Raw genomic sequence first — 17,012 nt, 5'->3', positions numbered from 1 at the left:
TCCCATGTCCATTCCTCCTGGCCACGCGGCTTGGTCCGTTTTTGGTGGGTTCTTCTGTAGTAATTCAAAAAACACTCAAACAAAATAGAAAACGAAAACGCACAGTTCTGTCAGGCCACAGTAACTAAACAGAAAACAAGATCCCACAACCTAATGGTGGGAAAGGGCTGCCTAAGTATGATCCCCGATCAGAGACAATGATAGACAGCTGCCTCTGATTGGGAACCACACTCGGCCGAAAACATAGAATTTCCCACCCGAGATACACCCTGACCTAACCAAACATAGAGAATAATAAGGATCTCTAAGGTCAGGACGTCACAATTATTACATCTCTTTGCCAGCTCCAGGTAGGCTACACAAGTGGCACAAATGGATTTGCATTGACTCCAGTGATATTGTCATTTCAATATATATTTATTGTATAAAATAGTAGGCTACAGTAGCCTGCAATTGCATAGAAATGAATAGCCAACTTGATGGTCAAAAGATGCAGATGTAGTCCATCACTCTCCACATTTAATGTCATTTTCATTGTGGACTTTTTCCCCGTAACACAAGCATGCGAAGGAGTTCCATTACTTCCATTTCAAATTTCCACTCGCTCAGCGCTCCACACCCTAGAACTGAGCATGAATAAAACCCTTCCCTTGATACTGTTATGTATAAGAAAAGTCAACATTAGAATGCAGTTTACTTTAAACCACCTCTGAGCAAATTTATATAAAGAGCTCTAGTGCACCTAAAGTTGTTTTCCAATGCTTTGTCGCCATTCTATAATTTCTAGTGAGTTAATGTTTTATGGAAAAAGGGTGTCTCCATAAATCTAAATAGCCTACCTACAACTGGTAAAAATATGTCACAACTGGCACGTGTGATGGCTCTGTCTCCATGACTCAGCTGCTTCTGCTGCAGAACCTCTCAACCAGTGCTCCCAATGCACACACACCCCTCCAGGCCCTCCCCCTCTCCACCATTCACTCACTCCCTCCCTCACTCACTCACTCACTCACTCACTCACTCACTCACTCACTCACTCACTCACTCACTCACTCACTCACTCAATAATGAACAACATGCTCATGCCTGATAGTCATAAGCAGCAGGTCACAGTTATATATATATATATATATATATACATCTTCCTGGATGGTTGGGAGAAGTTGCTCTCGGAGGATGTGTTGGTACCATTCTTTATTCATGGCTGTGTTCTTAGGCAAAATTGTGAGTGAACCCACTTCCTTGGCTGAGAAGCAACCCCACACATGAATGGTCTCAGGATGCTTTACTGATGGCATGATACAGGACTGATGGTAGCGCTCACCTTGTCTTCTCCAGACAAGCTTTTTTCTGGATGCCCCAAAAAATCAGAAAGGGGAGAAAATGACTTTACCCCAGTCCTCAGCAGTCCAATCCCTGTACCTTTTGCAGAATATCAGTCTGTCCCTGATGTTTTTCCTGGAGAGAAGTGGCTTATTTGCTGCCCTTCTTGACACCAAGCCATCCTCCAAAAGTCTTCGCCTCAATGTGTGTGTAGATGCACTCACACCTGCCTGCTGCCATTCCTGAGCAAGCACTGTACTGGTGGTGCCCCGATCCCGCAGCTGAATCAACTTTAGGAGACGGTCCTGGCGCTTGCTGGACTTTCTTAGGCGCCCTGAAGCTTCCTTCACAACAATTGAACCGCTCTCCTTGAAGTTCTTGATGATCCGATAAATGGTTGATTTAGGTGCAATCTTACTGGCAAAAATATCCTTGCCTGTGAAGCCCTTTTTGTGCAAAGCAAGGATGACGGCACGTGTTTTCTTGCAGGTAACCATGGTTGACAGAGGAAGAACAATGATTCCAAGCACCACCCTCCTTTTAAAGCTTCCAGTCTGTTATTTGATCTCAATCAGCATGACAGAGTGATCTCCAGCCTTGTCCTCGTCAATACTCACACCTGTGTTAACGAGAGAATCACTGACATGAAGTCAGCTGGTCCTTTTGTGGCAGGGCTGAAAGGCAGTGGAATTTTTGGGGGGGATTCAGTTCATTACTTTGCAATTAATTGCAATTAATCTGATCACTCTTCATAACATTCTGGAGTATCATACAGACTGTGAAAATTAATATTTGTGTCATTCTCAACTTTTGGCCACGACTGTAGCTTAAGAAACAAAGTTCATTAAATTAATAACAGATGACAATATTCTGACTATCTCTGACCCTCACTTAGACAACACCTATATAACATTTACAGAGAAGACAGAAATGGGAGGGAGGGGGTACCTAGTCAGTTGTACAACTAACTGCATTCAACTGAAATGTATCTTCTGCTTTTAACCCAACCCCACTGAATCAGAGAGGTGCGTGGGGCTGTCTTAATCAAAATTACGGATTGCCTCTTATCCGCTCGTCGTCCCCTTATGCCGTAGTTTGTACATCTCAATTGTCAGTAGAGACCACATTTGTTTTAGCAAGTCAGCCATATCAGCTATATGCAGAAAACTAGGCTGAATGAACAGTTTTGCTGCCAGACAAGGCTCTGCTGATAGCCATGTGTAACAGTGGTAAGGTGATGGGACTGCTGTTGGGACTCTGTTGTTGTGACAGCTTTATGTAGGCCCTAACAGTTTGTGGCCACCGTTTGTCACCGTTATAGTCCAATTAATGTATTGTTTAGTGTTGTGTAGTGTCTTTGCTGGTATGCATCTACATTTTTTTGTTTTTGTTTGCCTCACCAAAATTGCCACTGCATATATATTTTAAGACAAATGCAATGGTGGCCGCTACATCTTTTTCAAAGTAGCCCAATTTAGCGAGAAAACCGTGACCATGACAACACTGCTCACATGTGTTGCTGTGTTCTTACACAACCTGGTCTCAGAGCATTTTGTATTATTCTGTAAGTAAATCCAAGACACTCCATTTAGTTTGATACAGTGCATTTGGAAAGTATTCAGACCCCTTGACTTTTTCCACATTTTGTTACGTTACAGCCCTATTTTAAAATTATTTAAAATTATTTAAATAGATTTTATCTCATCAATCTACACACATTACCCCATAATTATAAAGCAAAAACAGTTTTTTATGATTTTTTGCAAAAGTATAATAAAGAACTGAAATATCAATATTCAGACCCTTTACTCAGTACTTTGTTGAAGCACCTTTGGCATCGATTACACTCTCGAGTCTTCTTGGGTATAACGCTACAAGCTTGGCACACCTGTACTTGGGGAATTTCTCCCATTCTTCTCTGCAGATCCTCTCAAGCTCTGTCAGGTTGGATGGGGAGCATCACTGCACAGCTATTTTCAGGTGTCTCCAGAGATGTTCGATCGTGCCATCTTCCCAAGATGGTGTAGCAGTCAGACATCTTTGTCTTGTCTTTTTCGTATTTTTCCTAAACATCAACTTCAAAATACTCTCCTGCAACTCGCCTCACCCAATGTGGTGTGGATCTGTTTGTTTTTTCCTAAAGTATTTCTATTTACCTCCGAACTGGAATACCTCATCTGAAGCTAGCTAGCTAACTAGCTACCATGTATCAGTCAGCTAACCACTGCTAGAGGTCATCAGCTAACCTTTAGCTCGGAAAACTCTCGCCAGTTCGTACAACGCGTTTAAAACCAGAGCATACCGCACCTATTTTTCTCTCCATATCCCCGAATTCCTACCACAAACTCTGAACCTTTTCACTTGGATCATCACAGCTAGCTAACCGCAACCCGGGTTGACTACTCCAGGCTAACGTTTCCGTCCCAGAGCTAGCACCAACTAGCCTGGGATTAGCCCATGCTAACCGCATCTCCTGGCTCACTCCTGGGCTACAATATCCGGTCCCCTTCTACTTCCGGTACGGGGCACGGAACCCCGCCGGTCCTCTACGACTGGAATACCGACATAATCTGCCCGAGGATTCCAACAGGCCCCTCAGGTGCAATGTCCACTGAAGGCCCATTCTGCTAACCTGCTAGGCCTGCTAGCTACCTAGAGTTACTTGGAACCCTACTAATTCCACGACTGGTCTATTGACGTCATCGCACGAAGAGGCAAAAACAGACTTACTCCCATCGCGACGTCCCCCATAGGCTAACTTGCAGTCCCCGGCCTGCTAACTGCTAGCTTGCCTGCCCCATTCTGCTAACTGCTAGCTTTCCTGCCCTGGTCTGCTAACTGCTAGCCCCTACTAACTGCTTGCTTGCTAACCCGGTCTGCTAACTGCTAGCTTGTTTAGCCCCGGCCTACTAACTGTTAGCGCGTTAGCATCGGCCTACTAAATGTCTGAATCGCTGTGTCTCTAGTCAGCCCAACCACTCACTGGACCAATATGTTCACTTGGCTACGCATGCCTCTCTCTAATATCAATATGCCTCGTCTATTACTGCTCAATATGCCTTAACCAACCATGTTGTCCCACCTCCTACATATGAGATGACATCACCTGGTTCAAACGACTATATCTCTTTCATCATTACTCAATGCCTAGGTTTACCTCCAATGTACTCACATCCTACCTTACCTTTGTCTGTACACTATGCCTTGAATCTATGCTATCGTGCCCGGAAACCTGATCCTTTTACTCTGTGTTCCGAACGTGCTAGACGGCCAGTTCGTATAGCATTTAGCCGTACCCTTATCCGATTTCTCCTCTGTTCCTCTGGTGATGTAGACTTGGATAGTAATACAGCACTCTGCAGGCTATCTTTGCAGTAGATTGCAACACCGCCACCGGAAGTGGCTTCCGTCTGGCCACTCTACCATAAAGGCCTGATTTTGTGGAGTGCTGCAGATATGGTTGTCCTTCTGGAAGGTTCTCCCATCTCCACAGAGGAACTCTTGAGCTCTGTCAGAGTGACCATCGAGTTCTTGGTCACCTCCCTGACCAAGAACTTTCTTACCCGATTGCTCAGTTTGGCCAGGCGGCCAGCTTTAGGAAGAGTGTTGGTGGTTCCAAACGTCTTATAACTTCAATGCTGCATACATTTGTTGCTACCCTTCACTAGATCTGTGCCTCGACACAATCCTGTCTCGGAGCTCTACGGACAATTCCTTCAACCTCCTTGTAGAAACATCTCAAGGATGATCAATGGAAACAGGATGCACCTGAGCTCAATTTTGAGAGTCATAGCAAAGGATCTGAATACTTACAGTTGAAGTCGGGAAGTTTACATACAATTAGGATGGAGTCATTCAAGTTCGTTTTTCAACCACTCCACAAATTACTTGTCAACGAACTATAGTTTTGGCAAGTTGGTTAAGACATCTACTTTGTGCATGACAGAAGTAATTTTTTCAACAATTGTTTACAGACAGATAATTTCAGTTATAATTCACTGTATCAAAATTACAATGGGTCAGAAGGTTACATACACTAAGTTGACTGTGCCTTTAAACAGCTTGGGAAATTCCAGAAAAGTATGTCATAGTTTTAGAAGCCTCTGATAGGCTAATTGACATAATTTGAGTCAATTGGAGGTGTACCTGTGGATGTATTTCAAGACCTTCCTTCAAACTCAGTGCCTCTTTGCTTGACATCATGGGAAAATCAAAAGAAATCAGCCAAGAACTCAGAAAAAAACATTGCAGACCTCCAGAAGTCTGGTTAATCATTGGGAGCAATTTCCAAATTCCTGAAGGTACCACATTAATTTGTACAAACAATTGTACGCAAGTATAAAAACCATGGGACCACGCAGCTGTCATACCGCTCAGGAAGGAGATGCGTTCTGTCTCCTAGAGATGAACGTAATTTGGTGCGAAAAGTGAAAATCAATCGCAGAACAACAGCAAAGGACCTTGTGAAAATTCTGGAGGAAACCGGTACAAATGTGTATATATATCCACAGTAAAACATGTCCTATATCGACATAACCTGAAAGGTCGCTCAGCAAGAAGGAAGCCACTGCTCCAAAAATGCCATAAAAAAGCAAGACTACGATTTGCAACTGCACATGGGGACAAAGATTATAATTTTAGAGAAATGTCCTCAGTTTTGTTTCGTCAGACCAAAAACTGTTTGGCCATAATGACCGTTGTTATGTTTGGAAGAAAAAGGGGGAAGGCCGAACTACACCATCCCAACCGTGAAGCACGGGGGTGGCAGCATCATGTTGTGGGGGTGCTTTGCTGCAGGAGGGACTGGTGCACTTCACAAAATAGATGGCATCATGAGGTAAGAAAATTATGTGGATATATTGAAGCAAAATCTCAAGACATCAGTCAGGAAGTTAAAGCTTGGTCACAAATGGGTCTTCCAAATGGACAATGACCCCAAGCATGCTTCCAAAGTTATGGCAAAATGGCTTAAGGACAACAAAGTTAAGGTATTGGAGTGGCCATCACAAAGCTCTGACCTCAATCCTATAGAAAACTTGTGGGCAGAAAAGAAAAGGCGTGTGCGAGCAAGGAGGCCTACAAACCTGACACAGTAACACCAGCTCTGTCAGGAGGAATGGGCCAAAATTCACCCAACATATTGTGGGAAGCTTGTGGAAGGCTACCTGAAACGTTTGACCCAAGTTAAACAATTTAAAGGCAATGCTACCATATACTAATTGAGTGTATGTAAACTTCTGACCCACTGGGAATGTGAAAAAAGAAATAAAAGCTGAAATAAATAATTCCCTCTACTATTATTCTGACATTTCACATTCTTAAAATAAAGTGGTGATCCTAACTGACCTAAAACAGGGAATTTTTACTCTGATTAAATGTCAGGAATTGTGATAAACTGAGTTTAAATGTATTGGGCTAAGGTGTATGTGAACTTCTGACTTCAATTGTATGTAAATAAGGTATTTCTGTTTCATATTTTTTTATACATTTGCTAAAATTTCCAAACCTGTTTTCGCTTTGTCATTATGGGGTATTGTGTGTAGATTTGTGAGGAACATGTTTTATTTCATCCAATTTAGAACAAGGCTGTAAAGTAACAAAATGGGAAAAAATGGGAAGGGATCTGACTACTTTCCGAAAACACTGTATGTCACGTTTGGTAGTGTTACATAAGACTGATGGTTACTTAAGGCAAAAATGAAAGTAGAGTGGTTAGTGTGGGTGGATAGGAGGGAGGGACGGAGGGTATATAACATGAATGTCTAGCAACCCAAAGGTTGTGAATTTGAATATCATCATGGGCAACTTTATCATTTTAGCTAATTGGCAACTTTTCAATTACTTAACATGTAAGCTAACCCTTCGCCTAACCTTAACCATTCACCTAACCCTAACCTTAACCCTTTTAGCTAACCATTCCCCTTACCATAACCCTTTAACCTAACTCTTAAACTTAACATTTACCCTAACCCCTAGCCTAGCTAACATTAGCCACCTAGCCAGAATTTGTAACACAAGTTTTGCAAATTTGTAACATATAATATGAATTGTAATTCTTATAAAATATCATATGGATGATGGACATCCACAAATTAATACATACCATACAAAATGTAGTGGTTCTGATTTAAGTACAGACAAATACGAAATTCCCTGAGACCAGGTTGTCTTACAGGGTAAATAAGCAGTTTGTTCATCAGTGAATATAAGTAAGCCTTTTATGGATGAGGGGTATTTTGAGCTAGAAGATAGTTTACTGGAGTTAGATTAATCACTTTATCACTGACAAAGTGCTAGTGGTCCGTGAAGCTAGAGGTAGTGTCCCTGTAGTCATATTAAGGAAGATATAAAATGATTCCAGATTCAGGGTAAAATATAATCTTGTGGAAGCTAAGGACTAGCTTAATATCATGGTGTGTGTTGCCATACATTATATGTCATGGTGTGAGAAATAGAATACTGGTCGTCTCATACAAATTACATTGGGAATGAAGATGAAATTGAATTCAACTCGCATGGGAATAGAATATTGCTCTCTAGTAACAATGGACAATTGGTCAACATGTACTGGATGAAAAAACTCATTGTAACATTTGATTAAAACATAACATGTATTGTGGAAAAGACACCTTTTTACTCTTTTAAATCACTCATGCATGCCATGTTATACTGGTCAATGTGAACTGAAACTCTGAATTTATTTTAGCAATTTGATTCTTCTAGGGCTGTCTTGACCCTATTGTACACGGCTTTCCTAACCTGTTTGTTTTTGTCAACAATCACACGCACATAGAGCTTACTTTTTTTGTTTTACTTGTCACCGTAGATGTTATCTGGGGCTGCACATGGTCTCCATCTGTGGATAGGAATAGTTTTCAATCAGGCTAGATCAGATTTGTACAATCTGGCCATTGAAGCAGCCAGCCAAACAGGCCAGGGTTTATTCAAGGGCGACGCAGGTGAATGTAGGTTTGTTTAACCTCTGGTCATTCTAAAGCAGCACTACCGACAGCATTGAAACAACATTTACACTAAACAAAATAGTAATGTCTACCTGTATGCCTTTGAGTGGCACTGCTTACAGCTTATGTATATTCACTGATACCCACTTGTGTGTTACATACTACAGTTGCGGCCAAATATATAGATACCCTTTTCTTAAATAATTCCAGATTTCTTCTAAAATAAAATAAAGCAACTTTGTGACCACACCTTGTTATTGGAGTTTCAACGTTGCAGAACCTATTTTATTTTTGTAAAATTTAATTTTACCATTTTATATCAGAGAATAAAGATTAATGACGAGAACAAAGTTGTACACACCCCCGGAGCTAGTACTTGGTTGTACAGCCTTTGGCCGAGACAATTGAAGACAAATGCTACAGCCACCAATGAGCTTGCTGCACCTTTCTACTGGCAATTTGGCCCACTTTTCGGGCTGAGAATTGCTCTAATTCAACCCAGTGTCCAAAACATGTGTCTCTGTTGAAGGTTGTGGGTCTTCCAGCAGGAAAACAACCCCAAACGCACATTAAAAAACCCACCCAGGAATGGTTCAAAAGAGATGCCGGACTGTTCTGGAGTGGCCAGTGAAGTGTCCACGTCTGAATCACATCCTAAACCTATGGCAAGATCTGAAAACAGCAGTTGATTGAAGGCACCCCGCAAACATTGAAGAATTAGAGCAGTTTGCTACTGAAGAGTGAACCAGTAGAAAGGTGCAGCAAGCTCACTGATGGCTACAATAAACATTTCTTGGCAGTTTAACTTGGCCAAAGGCTGTACTAGCTCCGGAGTGTCTATAATTTTGTATGTGTCAAACTTACGTTTACAATAATTGAATTGGTTCTGCAATGTTGAAAATCCATAACGGGGTGTGAATTTCAGCAGTTTTTAGACGAAGAAATAGAGAATTATTTAAGAAAAGTGTAAGGGGGTCTGTACAGTATATCCAGATGCATGTGTTAAGAATGGTTGAGTTTGTGGAAGCATTAAATCTTACATTTTCATAGATAGAACAATAGGTTCTGTTTACCATCTCCATGAGGTGCCAAAATAAAGGAAACACCAACATAGTGTCTTAATAGGGCGTTGGGCCACAACGAGCCACCAGAACTGCTTCAATGCCCCTCGGTATTGATTCTATAAGTGTCTGAAACCCTATTGGAGGGATGCAACACCATTTTTTCCCAAGAAAAATTCCATAATTTGGTGTTTTGTTCATGGTGCTGGAAAAGGCTGTCTCGGGCGCTGTGCCAGAATCCTACATACGTTTTCAATTAATCCCACTGTTCTTTGTGAAAAATCAGAAAGTTGAGCAGTCTTCGTCACTGAAGCTCCTGCCAAACATGCCCCAACAATCACCCCTCTTTCAAAGTCACTGAGATCTCTTCTTCTAGCCATGGTTGCCAAAATAATGGGCAACTAGGCATTTGCATACATGACCCCAAGCATAATGGAATGTTAATAGCTTAATTAACTCAGGAACCACACCTATGTGGAAGCACCTGCTTACTGTGTTTGCCCCATTTACTCAAGCGTTTCCTTTATTTTGGAAACGCTTGGAAACGCTCCTTTCTTAGTTGTGATTTGTGGATGCATTTGATAGGCCTGGAGGCAGGGTCTATACCCAAGTAAGCAAAGGCTGTACTAATACCTCTAATTATGGGTCTGCTGCTTACGAATGGATCATCCAAAAACAGTGAAGCTTGGAGTTCACAGTGGTAATAATAATGTGCAGATTCATCTGTTAAAGGTCTGCTCTGACCCAAAGGAGAATGGAGGAAAAGGCGGGGGGGTGCTAAGTGCCTCCACATTATTAACATTTTGCTAATTCACTGAGCTGAAATGTTTGGCATGTTAAAATCGTGAAACATTGTACAGCCCTTCCTCTCCTCTCTTTCTTTCTTTCTTTCTTTCTTTCTTTCTTTCTTTCTTTCTTTCTTTCTTTCTTTCTTTCTTTCTTTCTTTCTTTCTTTCTTTCTTTCTTTCTTTCTTTCTTTCTTTCTTTCTTTCTTTCTTTCTTTCTTTCTTTCTTTCTTTCTTTCTTTCTTTCTTTCTTTCTTTCTTTCTTTCTTTCTTTCTTTCTTTCTTTCTTTCTTTCTTTCTTTCTTTCTTTCTTTCTTTCTTTCTTTCTTTCTTTCTTTCTTTCTTTCTTTCTTTCTTTCTTTCTTTCATACCTTTCTCTGTCTGGGACTGCTGATCACACGAATACATATGGATCCTGCTCCAAGTTTCCACATTTTGGAAAATTGCCATTTATTCTTAGACCTCATGAGATTAAGATGTGTATCATGTTGTTACCTTTGTCCTGAGGTTTTTGATCAAATGGAGTGTATGTGTACACTACAGTGAATTATATACATATGTTCTTAGACCCCAGAATCCAGGCCAAGGCCAAATAAACCATTATTCAAATAACACTCTATGGATCAACCATAGAGTACAGTATAAGTGCCCTCCCTTAGAAAAGATCTAGTCCCCATGGCAACCCTATTCTCAGGTATGTTGCCCAAGATACAACTCCAAACATCCAACATTTCACACTGGATGCCCACTGGACAATGAGGATAAGTAGAAACTAGAATGTGGGATGACCCTCTTTCATCAACATCATGCTATACACATGCAAGGTTTTAGCATATTTAAATCTAGCTTTATTTCAGATGACCTCAGCTCTTTACATTGATATGATTTGTTAAGAAATAGAAATGTCTCTAGACAGGGCCAGTTGTCTTAACCATGACTTAATCAGTCCGGATGGAATCGAAGAGATTTGCAGTGAAATCATAATGGAAATGGTAATAGAACATGTCAGCTCAGAATCTGGGGAGCTATACAGTACAGGGGGAGAAGCTAATCACTTTCAGATGGCCAGAGAGTCCATTATCAATAATGAGCTCATTGTGTGTGGATGTTTCACTGGGGGTTACCCTGGGTTTCCTTGACCAAAACAAGGAGATGAGACTAATTGAGGAAATCTGTTTGTGATTAGAGAGAATCACCATTGACTCTATAGCCCCCCCCATAGCCCCAAAGCAAAATATTGTTGATTCACCAGAACCATCACACAGATGAAAATGTTTACATTTCAGCTGTAGAAGTGCAGTGACATAAATACGTAACTTTTTGCTGACACAATACAACTTTGAGGTATGATTAATGTTGGAGTCATCAAAGAACCTTAAGATATTTCAAGTGTATAAAACATAGTTGTTGTTTTTTTGTCCTCCTTGGTAATAACATGATTCGCAGAAGGTGTGTGTCAATAGTTTAGCAGTCACCTGAAGCACAATGTCTACAGAAGGGGTTCTCAAATGCCTCACGACAGACTGAATTCTTCCGCTGCTCGTTGTTCGCTACATACTTCAGTCTGAGACTGCAATCATTAAAGTTGTTCAAACATCCGTGGGCGTGGCGTAGCGTAGCGTTTGGCTGGAGCAAGCAGATTGGGTAGGCAGGCAAGATTCTCCACTGACCTAGGGGACATTGTGCCTTTAGCAGCACAAAAGGGCACAATGTGTATGTGAACTGTGTATGTGAACTGTAGTACAGTTCAGAACCTGCCTGCCTTTGCAGATATTTGTCACCTCAGTAAGTTCCATCTTCTTTCCACTATGGAAGGAGGTCCAAGAATCAGAAACATCTGGCTTTGGGCCAGAGAATCCAACTTGGGGTTCCAAAATGCTACGTGCACAGCTCATCTTACATTTGCCATCTCCGAGGCTGAGAGTTCATTGAAACATATAGCCTCCCACTACACATCAGAGGAGCTATAGGACAACGGGATCATTATAATGGCTGGAATGGAATAAATGGAACGGTATCAAACAAATGGAAACCACATGTTTGACTCTGTTCCATTTATTCCATTACAGCCATTACAATGAAACCATCCTCCGATAGGTCCTCCCACCAACCTCCTCTGCAACACACCAATACAGTGCCCAACCCCCCATCCCACTATACACATACTGTACACACATACACCTATGCACCACTATCTCAGCTGGGATAACACTCCTTAAAAGCTCATTGATGTGTATTCTCCCCAGAGCCCTCACCCTTTCTTCCCCTGATAAACGAAAGCCCCTCTCTCTCCTTTTTGGGACAGACAAAGCTGCCCCTCTCCCCCTCCCTCTCTCCCCCAGGCAGCCCCTCTGTTTCATGATATATGACCTCACTTACTCAATCTGGACAGATCATAGGCCCTTGAGTCATGCATACTTACTGCAAATCCCCCCACCACACACACACACAAAGACACACACACAGGCCACTTGGGAGCACTGACCTTGTAGAGGTTACAGCCGTACTCTCAGTAAAGCCCAGTGAGCCCCCTAATCCAGTTCCACTACGCCAAGGAATGAATCAAACGCTCTCAGGCAACTCACAGCTGCACACCACTGTCTCAACTGATGTTTTAAAAGTCTATAAAAGGTATAGAATTCCTGAATTACTGTGAATGATTTAGCTTTAATTGCCTTGAGTGAACTGGACTGTGCTCTATCTTTCCTGCTATTGCATTTGGGTCCTTCTGAAAATATGCCAGTGTGAATGAAATGTAATTTAGTTATAGGACGTTTTCCGCTTTCCAAGTTGGAAAGGTTGTTTAAATTGGCTGGGGAATATAGGAGAACATTTAGAATCTGGGCAGCATCAGACTAATCATGTGTTTCTATGTTAGTAGGTGCTCTCTGTGTTTAATGAGTGGGAAATAGTCATCAGTGGTCCAGACCTACATTCCTGCATTAGTATAGGCTAAACTATCATCCTCCTTTCAGCCTCTAGCCCAGCACACAGCCCAGACCAGACTGGACTAACAGCACCAGAGACCAATGCTTGATGGGCCGTTTATGTATCTTCCTCCATGAGGTTAAATAACCCTTATAGGTACAATATAATGGTAATGTGTTTATTGGCTGATTTAATTTTTCCCCTGCCGTATCCTGGAGTTTCTACCTTCCCAAAATGTCACATTCTAATCCTTAGCAACTGGTTTTACTAGGTTGTACTCAGTCAGTTAGTCCCTCAGTTTCTGTTTGTTCCTCTTTTTATATTTGGAGTCAGTTTTGGGAAGTGTCTTACGTGGATTATAACTAAGCTGCTTTCCAAAGTGACCTCTCAAATCAAATTGTATTTGATACATGCGCCAAATCCAACAGAAATGCTTTCTTACAAGTCCTTAACCAACAATGCCGTTTTAAGAACATAGTGTTAAAATAATATTTACTAAATAAACTAAAGTAAAAAATAAAAAAGTAACACAATGAAACAAGAAATTACTCCTTTACCTTTTTGTTTCATGTTTGCGGTTCGATGATTGACAGGCTGTGGTTTTCAATGGCCACAAATATGAGAACTACAAACGTTTACTTTTTGAAGTTTGCCCCAAGGATTAAAATCTATGGTTTTAAATGGCCACATTCATGAGGTCAACCACTGCACCGGCCACTGTTAATAACATTAGTTTATAATGTGTTGTTCACCTGATTTGAGTGGAGTTGTAGTCACTTAATCACGTCTATTTTCTAATTTACTCAAAATGTGATCACAATTTTCTTTTGCTATTCAGAAACTTCAAAGACTTGAACTTTGCTGTTTTTTTGTGAAACGTTTTTAAATAGTGGATAATCACCATTAGTCCTCATACACCCTATTATAAAACCATCGGAGCGTATCCAAATGAACCAGTAAAAATGGGAACGCCAAAGTAGCACTCGTTAGGCGACAGTGAATGTCTGAATGCCTTTGCCTAATTTTCTGGCACAATGGCTTCAAACGGCTTCCAGAGGACAAAAGATGCAAGTCTGCACCTGTCTGTGTGTGATTGATGTTTTAATGAGTGAGGTTGTGAAACACCAAGGCACTCAGTCTGAGAGGAACCAAGCTCTAAACCCCCAACTATGAGGGTAATCACACTTGGCTTAGGATCAGCTCTATTAAAAGAAAAACATTGGCCAGTGATATGGTGTATGTGCCATTGAAATAATGTAAAGTCATACATCAAATAGTATGAATGCTTTTCGTGATGAGTTGCAAAATCGAAGAGGGAGATGAGAGAGGCTGTACCCTGGGTCTGGGTGCTGTTGCTAGGGAACTTTGTTGTGAAAATACTGTATATGTTTCTCTCTTGTGTACAATCATGTCCTATACCCTGGTGTGAGCCAAAATTGACCATTAAGTTAGTTTTCCCCTCGTGTCTCATGTCTATAGTTGCTAAAATACGGTAACTTTCACAAAATCCCCAGGTTTTCCAGAAATTCCAGTTGGAGGATTCCTGGATTTTCTGCTTATTTTTGCCATATTCCAGGAATGTTCCAACTGGGATTTCTGTAAAGCCTGGGAATTTTGAGAGTTACCGGAATTTTGCACCCCTACTCATGTCATTCTAGCGCAATCTCCTTTGTAATCTAAATTGAGAGGATTTAGATGATTTATAGGTGTAAATGATACTAATATGTAGTGTATTTGAACTGTTTTCACTGTTGGGGAGACTGAATGTGTATGTGAACTGTAGTACAGTGACACAATTATTTTGGGGCCCCATCACGACATGGACAGAACTAGTGGTGCTAAGTTTAAGACTGTGGCTGTTGTTAGTGGACACCGTTCACACAGGAAGTAATTACGACAAAGGAGTTTATCATCTGGGTCCAACCTACCGAAGATTTGCTGCCTCCGTGTGACAAAGAGGGCGTGTGAGGTAGCAAGTCTCCTCTGGCTCTTCTTCTCTATTTCTCCCTTGTTTTTTTACTCCCTCTCTTCCTTTCTCTATATTTCTCTCCGTCACACACACCCTCTCACTGTCTCTCTCACACTTCCCTTCGCATGCTATCCTTTGCGCTCTCTCTTTTGTACAGTGAGTGGACCCTGCGTCTTAGGTCAGTCAACCCCTTTCCACTCTTCTCACATGTCCAATCTGGCTAATTTTAGCCCAGGTTTAGAGGGGCAGGTTAATTTTGGCTGCTGCCTGTCCCCTGTCCCTAAGCGTGCTATGATGCAGATCCGTTTGTACCAACCAGAGGTTTATTTTCTCTGCTAAGGCGGTCTATGAATGGCCATGTGACTCTCACTCAACGGTTTGCCAATTTAGTTCAAGGGAGGCTATTTATTAGTGTTGAGCACAGCCAAAGGAAAGGTGATACTGTTGGCTCTTCAATGTCTGTCCCTCTCAGTTGCAGTATTGGCCATCTCTTTAACACCCAAACACATAGTTCAATGGCTACAGTGGACATACTTTACATAAAGTCACTGTGATTGTGTGTTATGTAAAGTTGTCGTATAGCTTTTTGAAACATGCTTATGCATACATGTGTTTTACTCGTAGAAGATACTGCACCAACCCAAATACTTTCACATTAAAGCATTAAGTTCCAATACATTGTGTGTACACTCACATTCCATGAGGATTGTTTGAGGCAGATGAATAAGGATATATACTTTAACACTTTTATTTCTAAACACAGAAAAATGCACATTTAGGTATTTGCAGGAGGCAAGTAGCCTAGCAGTTAGAGTGTTGGGCCAGTAACTAAAAGGTAGTTGGTTCAAATGCCCGAGCCGACAAGGTGAAAAATCTGTCTGTGCCCTTGAGCAAGGCACTTAACCCTAATTTGCTCCAGGGGTGACGTACTACTCTATCTGACCTTGCAAAACAGCACTTTTCACTGCACCTTTCCGCTGTGTGTGACATAAAAAAAATACATTTTTTTTTATTTGTGCATTTATGTGATAGTATGTTTCATAACATTGAGTAAAGTGGATCTTGAATGTGAAAGAAAGAAAGCCGAAAAGCTTTTAGTAAACAGCTCATAAAACCAGTATTCCAAAAAACTGCACTTCAGTGTACAAATGTGAGGATTGTACTAACATAGCAAGTTCTTTACAAAGCTTTGACCCTTTGCTGCATATTATAAGAAAAGTGTTAATCAGATGATTGATCACTCTGTGTTTGTTTCTCTCTCTGTCCCTACAGACAGTGAGATGGTGCCTCTAGAATGCCTGCGTCCTCGCTCCTTCACCACCGCCCACCGAGCATCGCTACGGCGGGACCCGGACAACCTTTCTATTAGCCTGTGTGACCTCAGCCTCCAGGAGCAGGAGGAAGAGGAGCGCCTTCACCCCCTCAGCTCCACCTCTTGTTCCATCCCCCAGAACTCCCTCAACTCCCAGCAGTGCTCCCTGCTCCCCTCGCTCCTCGACAGCGATCTCCACTTCCACCCGCTCCGAGGTGCCCACATCAAGGCCCTCGATGAGCACACGGTGTCCCGGGGCGTGGAGCATCGCAGCGGTGATGAGAGGACCCTGGTGTTCACCAGCCGGCCCCTGCGTTGCGGAGAGAGCGTGTTCGTGAAAGTGACTAAGACGGGTGCCACACGTCTCGGTTCACTCTCCTATGGCGTGACGTCGTGCGACCCGGCTTGGCTTCGTCCGAGCGACCTACCATACAGCCCGGAGTCCCTGGTCGACCGCAAGGAATTCTGGGCGGTGTGTCGGGTGGGGGCACCCCTGCAGAGTGGTGACATCCTGGGTTTCGTGGTGAACGTGGAGGGGGAGGTGTTTCTGAGCCACAATGGAATCAACGCAGGGATGCAGGTGTGTGTGGACAACTCCAGACCTCTGTGGATGTTCTTCGGTCTGCATGGAGCCGTCACACAACTCAAGATCCTAGGTAAGTTCACTGAACA

The 17,012-nt window shown here is 42.1% G+C and overlaps 1 protein-coding gene across 1 annotated transcript in view; it reads left to right on the top strand.

Annotated features, from left to right (window-relative positions):
- The window catches only part of LOC135511041 (E3 ubiquitin-protein ligase NEURL1-like), a 58,173-nt gene that overhangs the window by 29,357 nt on the left and 11,804 nt on the right, over positions 1–17,012 (top strand). Inside the window, exon 4 of the mRNA XM_064932514.1 lies at positions 16,301–16,996. Coding sequence (XP_064788586.1) covers positions 16,301–16,996 — 696 coding nt within the window. The remainder of the gene's footprint in view (positions 1–16,300; positions 16,997–17,012) is intronic.

Source organism: Oncorhynchus masou, chromosome 23 (assembly GCF_036934945.1).
Source record: "Oncorhynchus masou masou isolate Uvic2021 chromosome 23, UVic_Omas_1.1, whole genome shotgun sequence".
In the NCBI taxonomy this organism is placed as follows: domain Eukaryota; kingdom Metazoa; phylum Chordata; class Actinopteri; order Salmoniformes; family Salmonidae; genus Oncorhynchus; species Oncorhynchus masou.
Note: the sequence above shows the minus strand (reverse complement) of the source record. Positions and strands in the feature narration are given on the sequence as shown.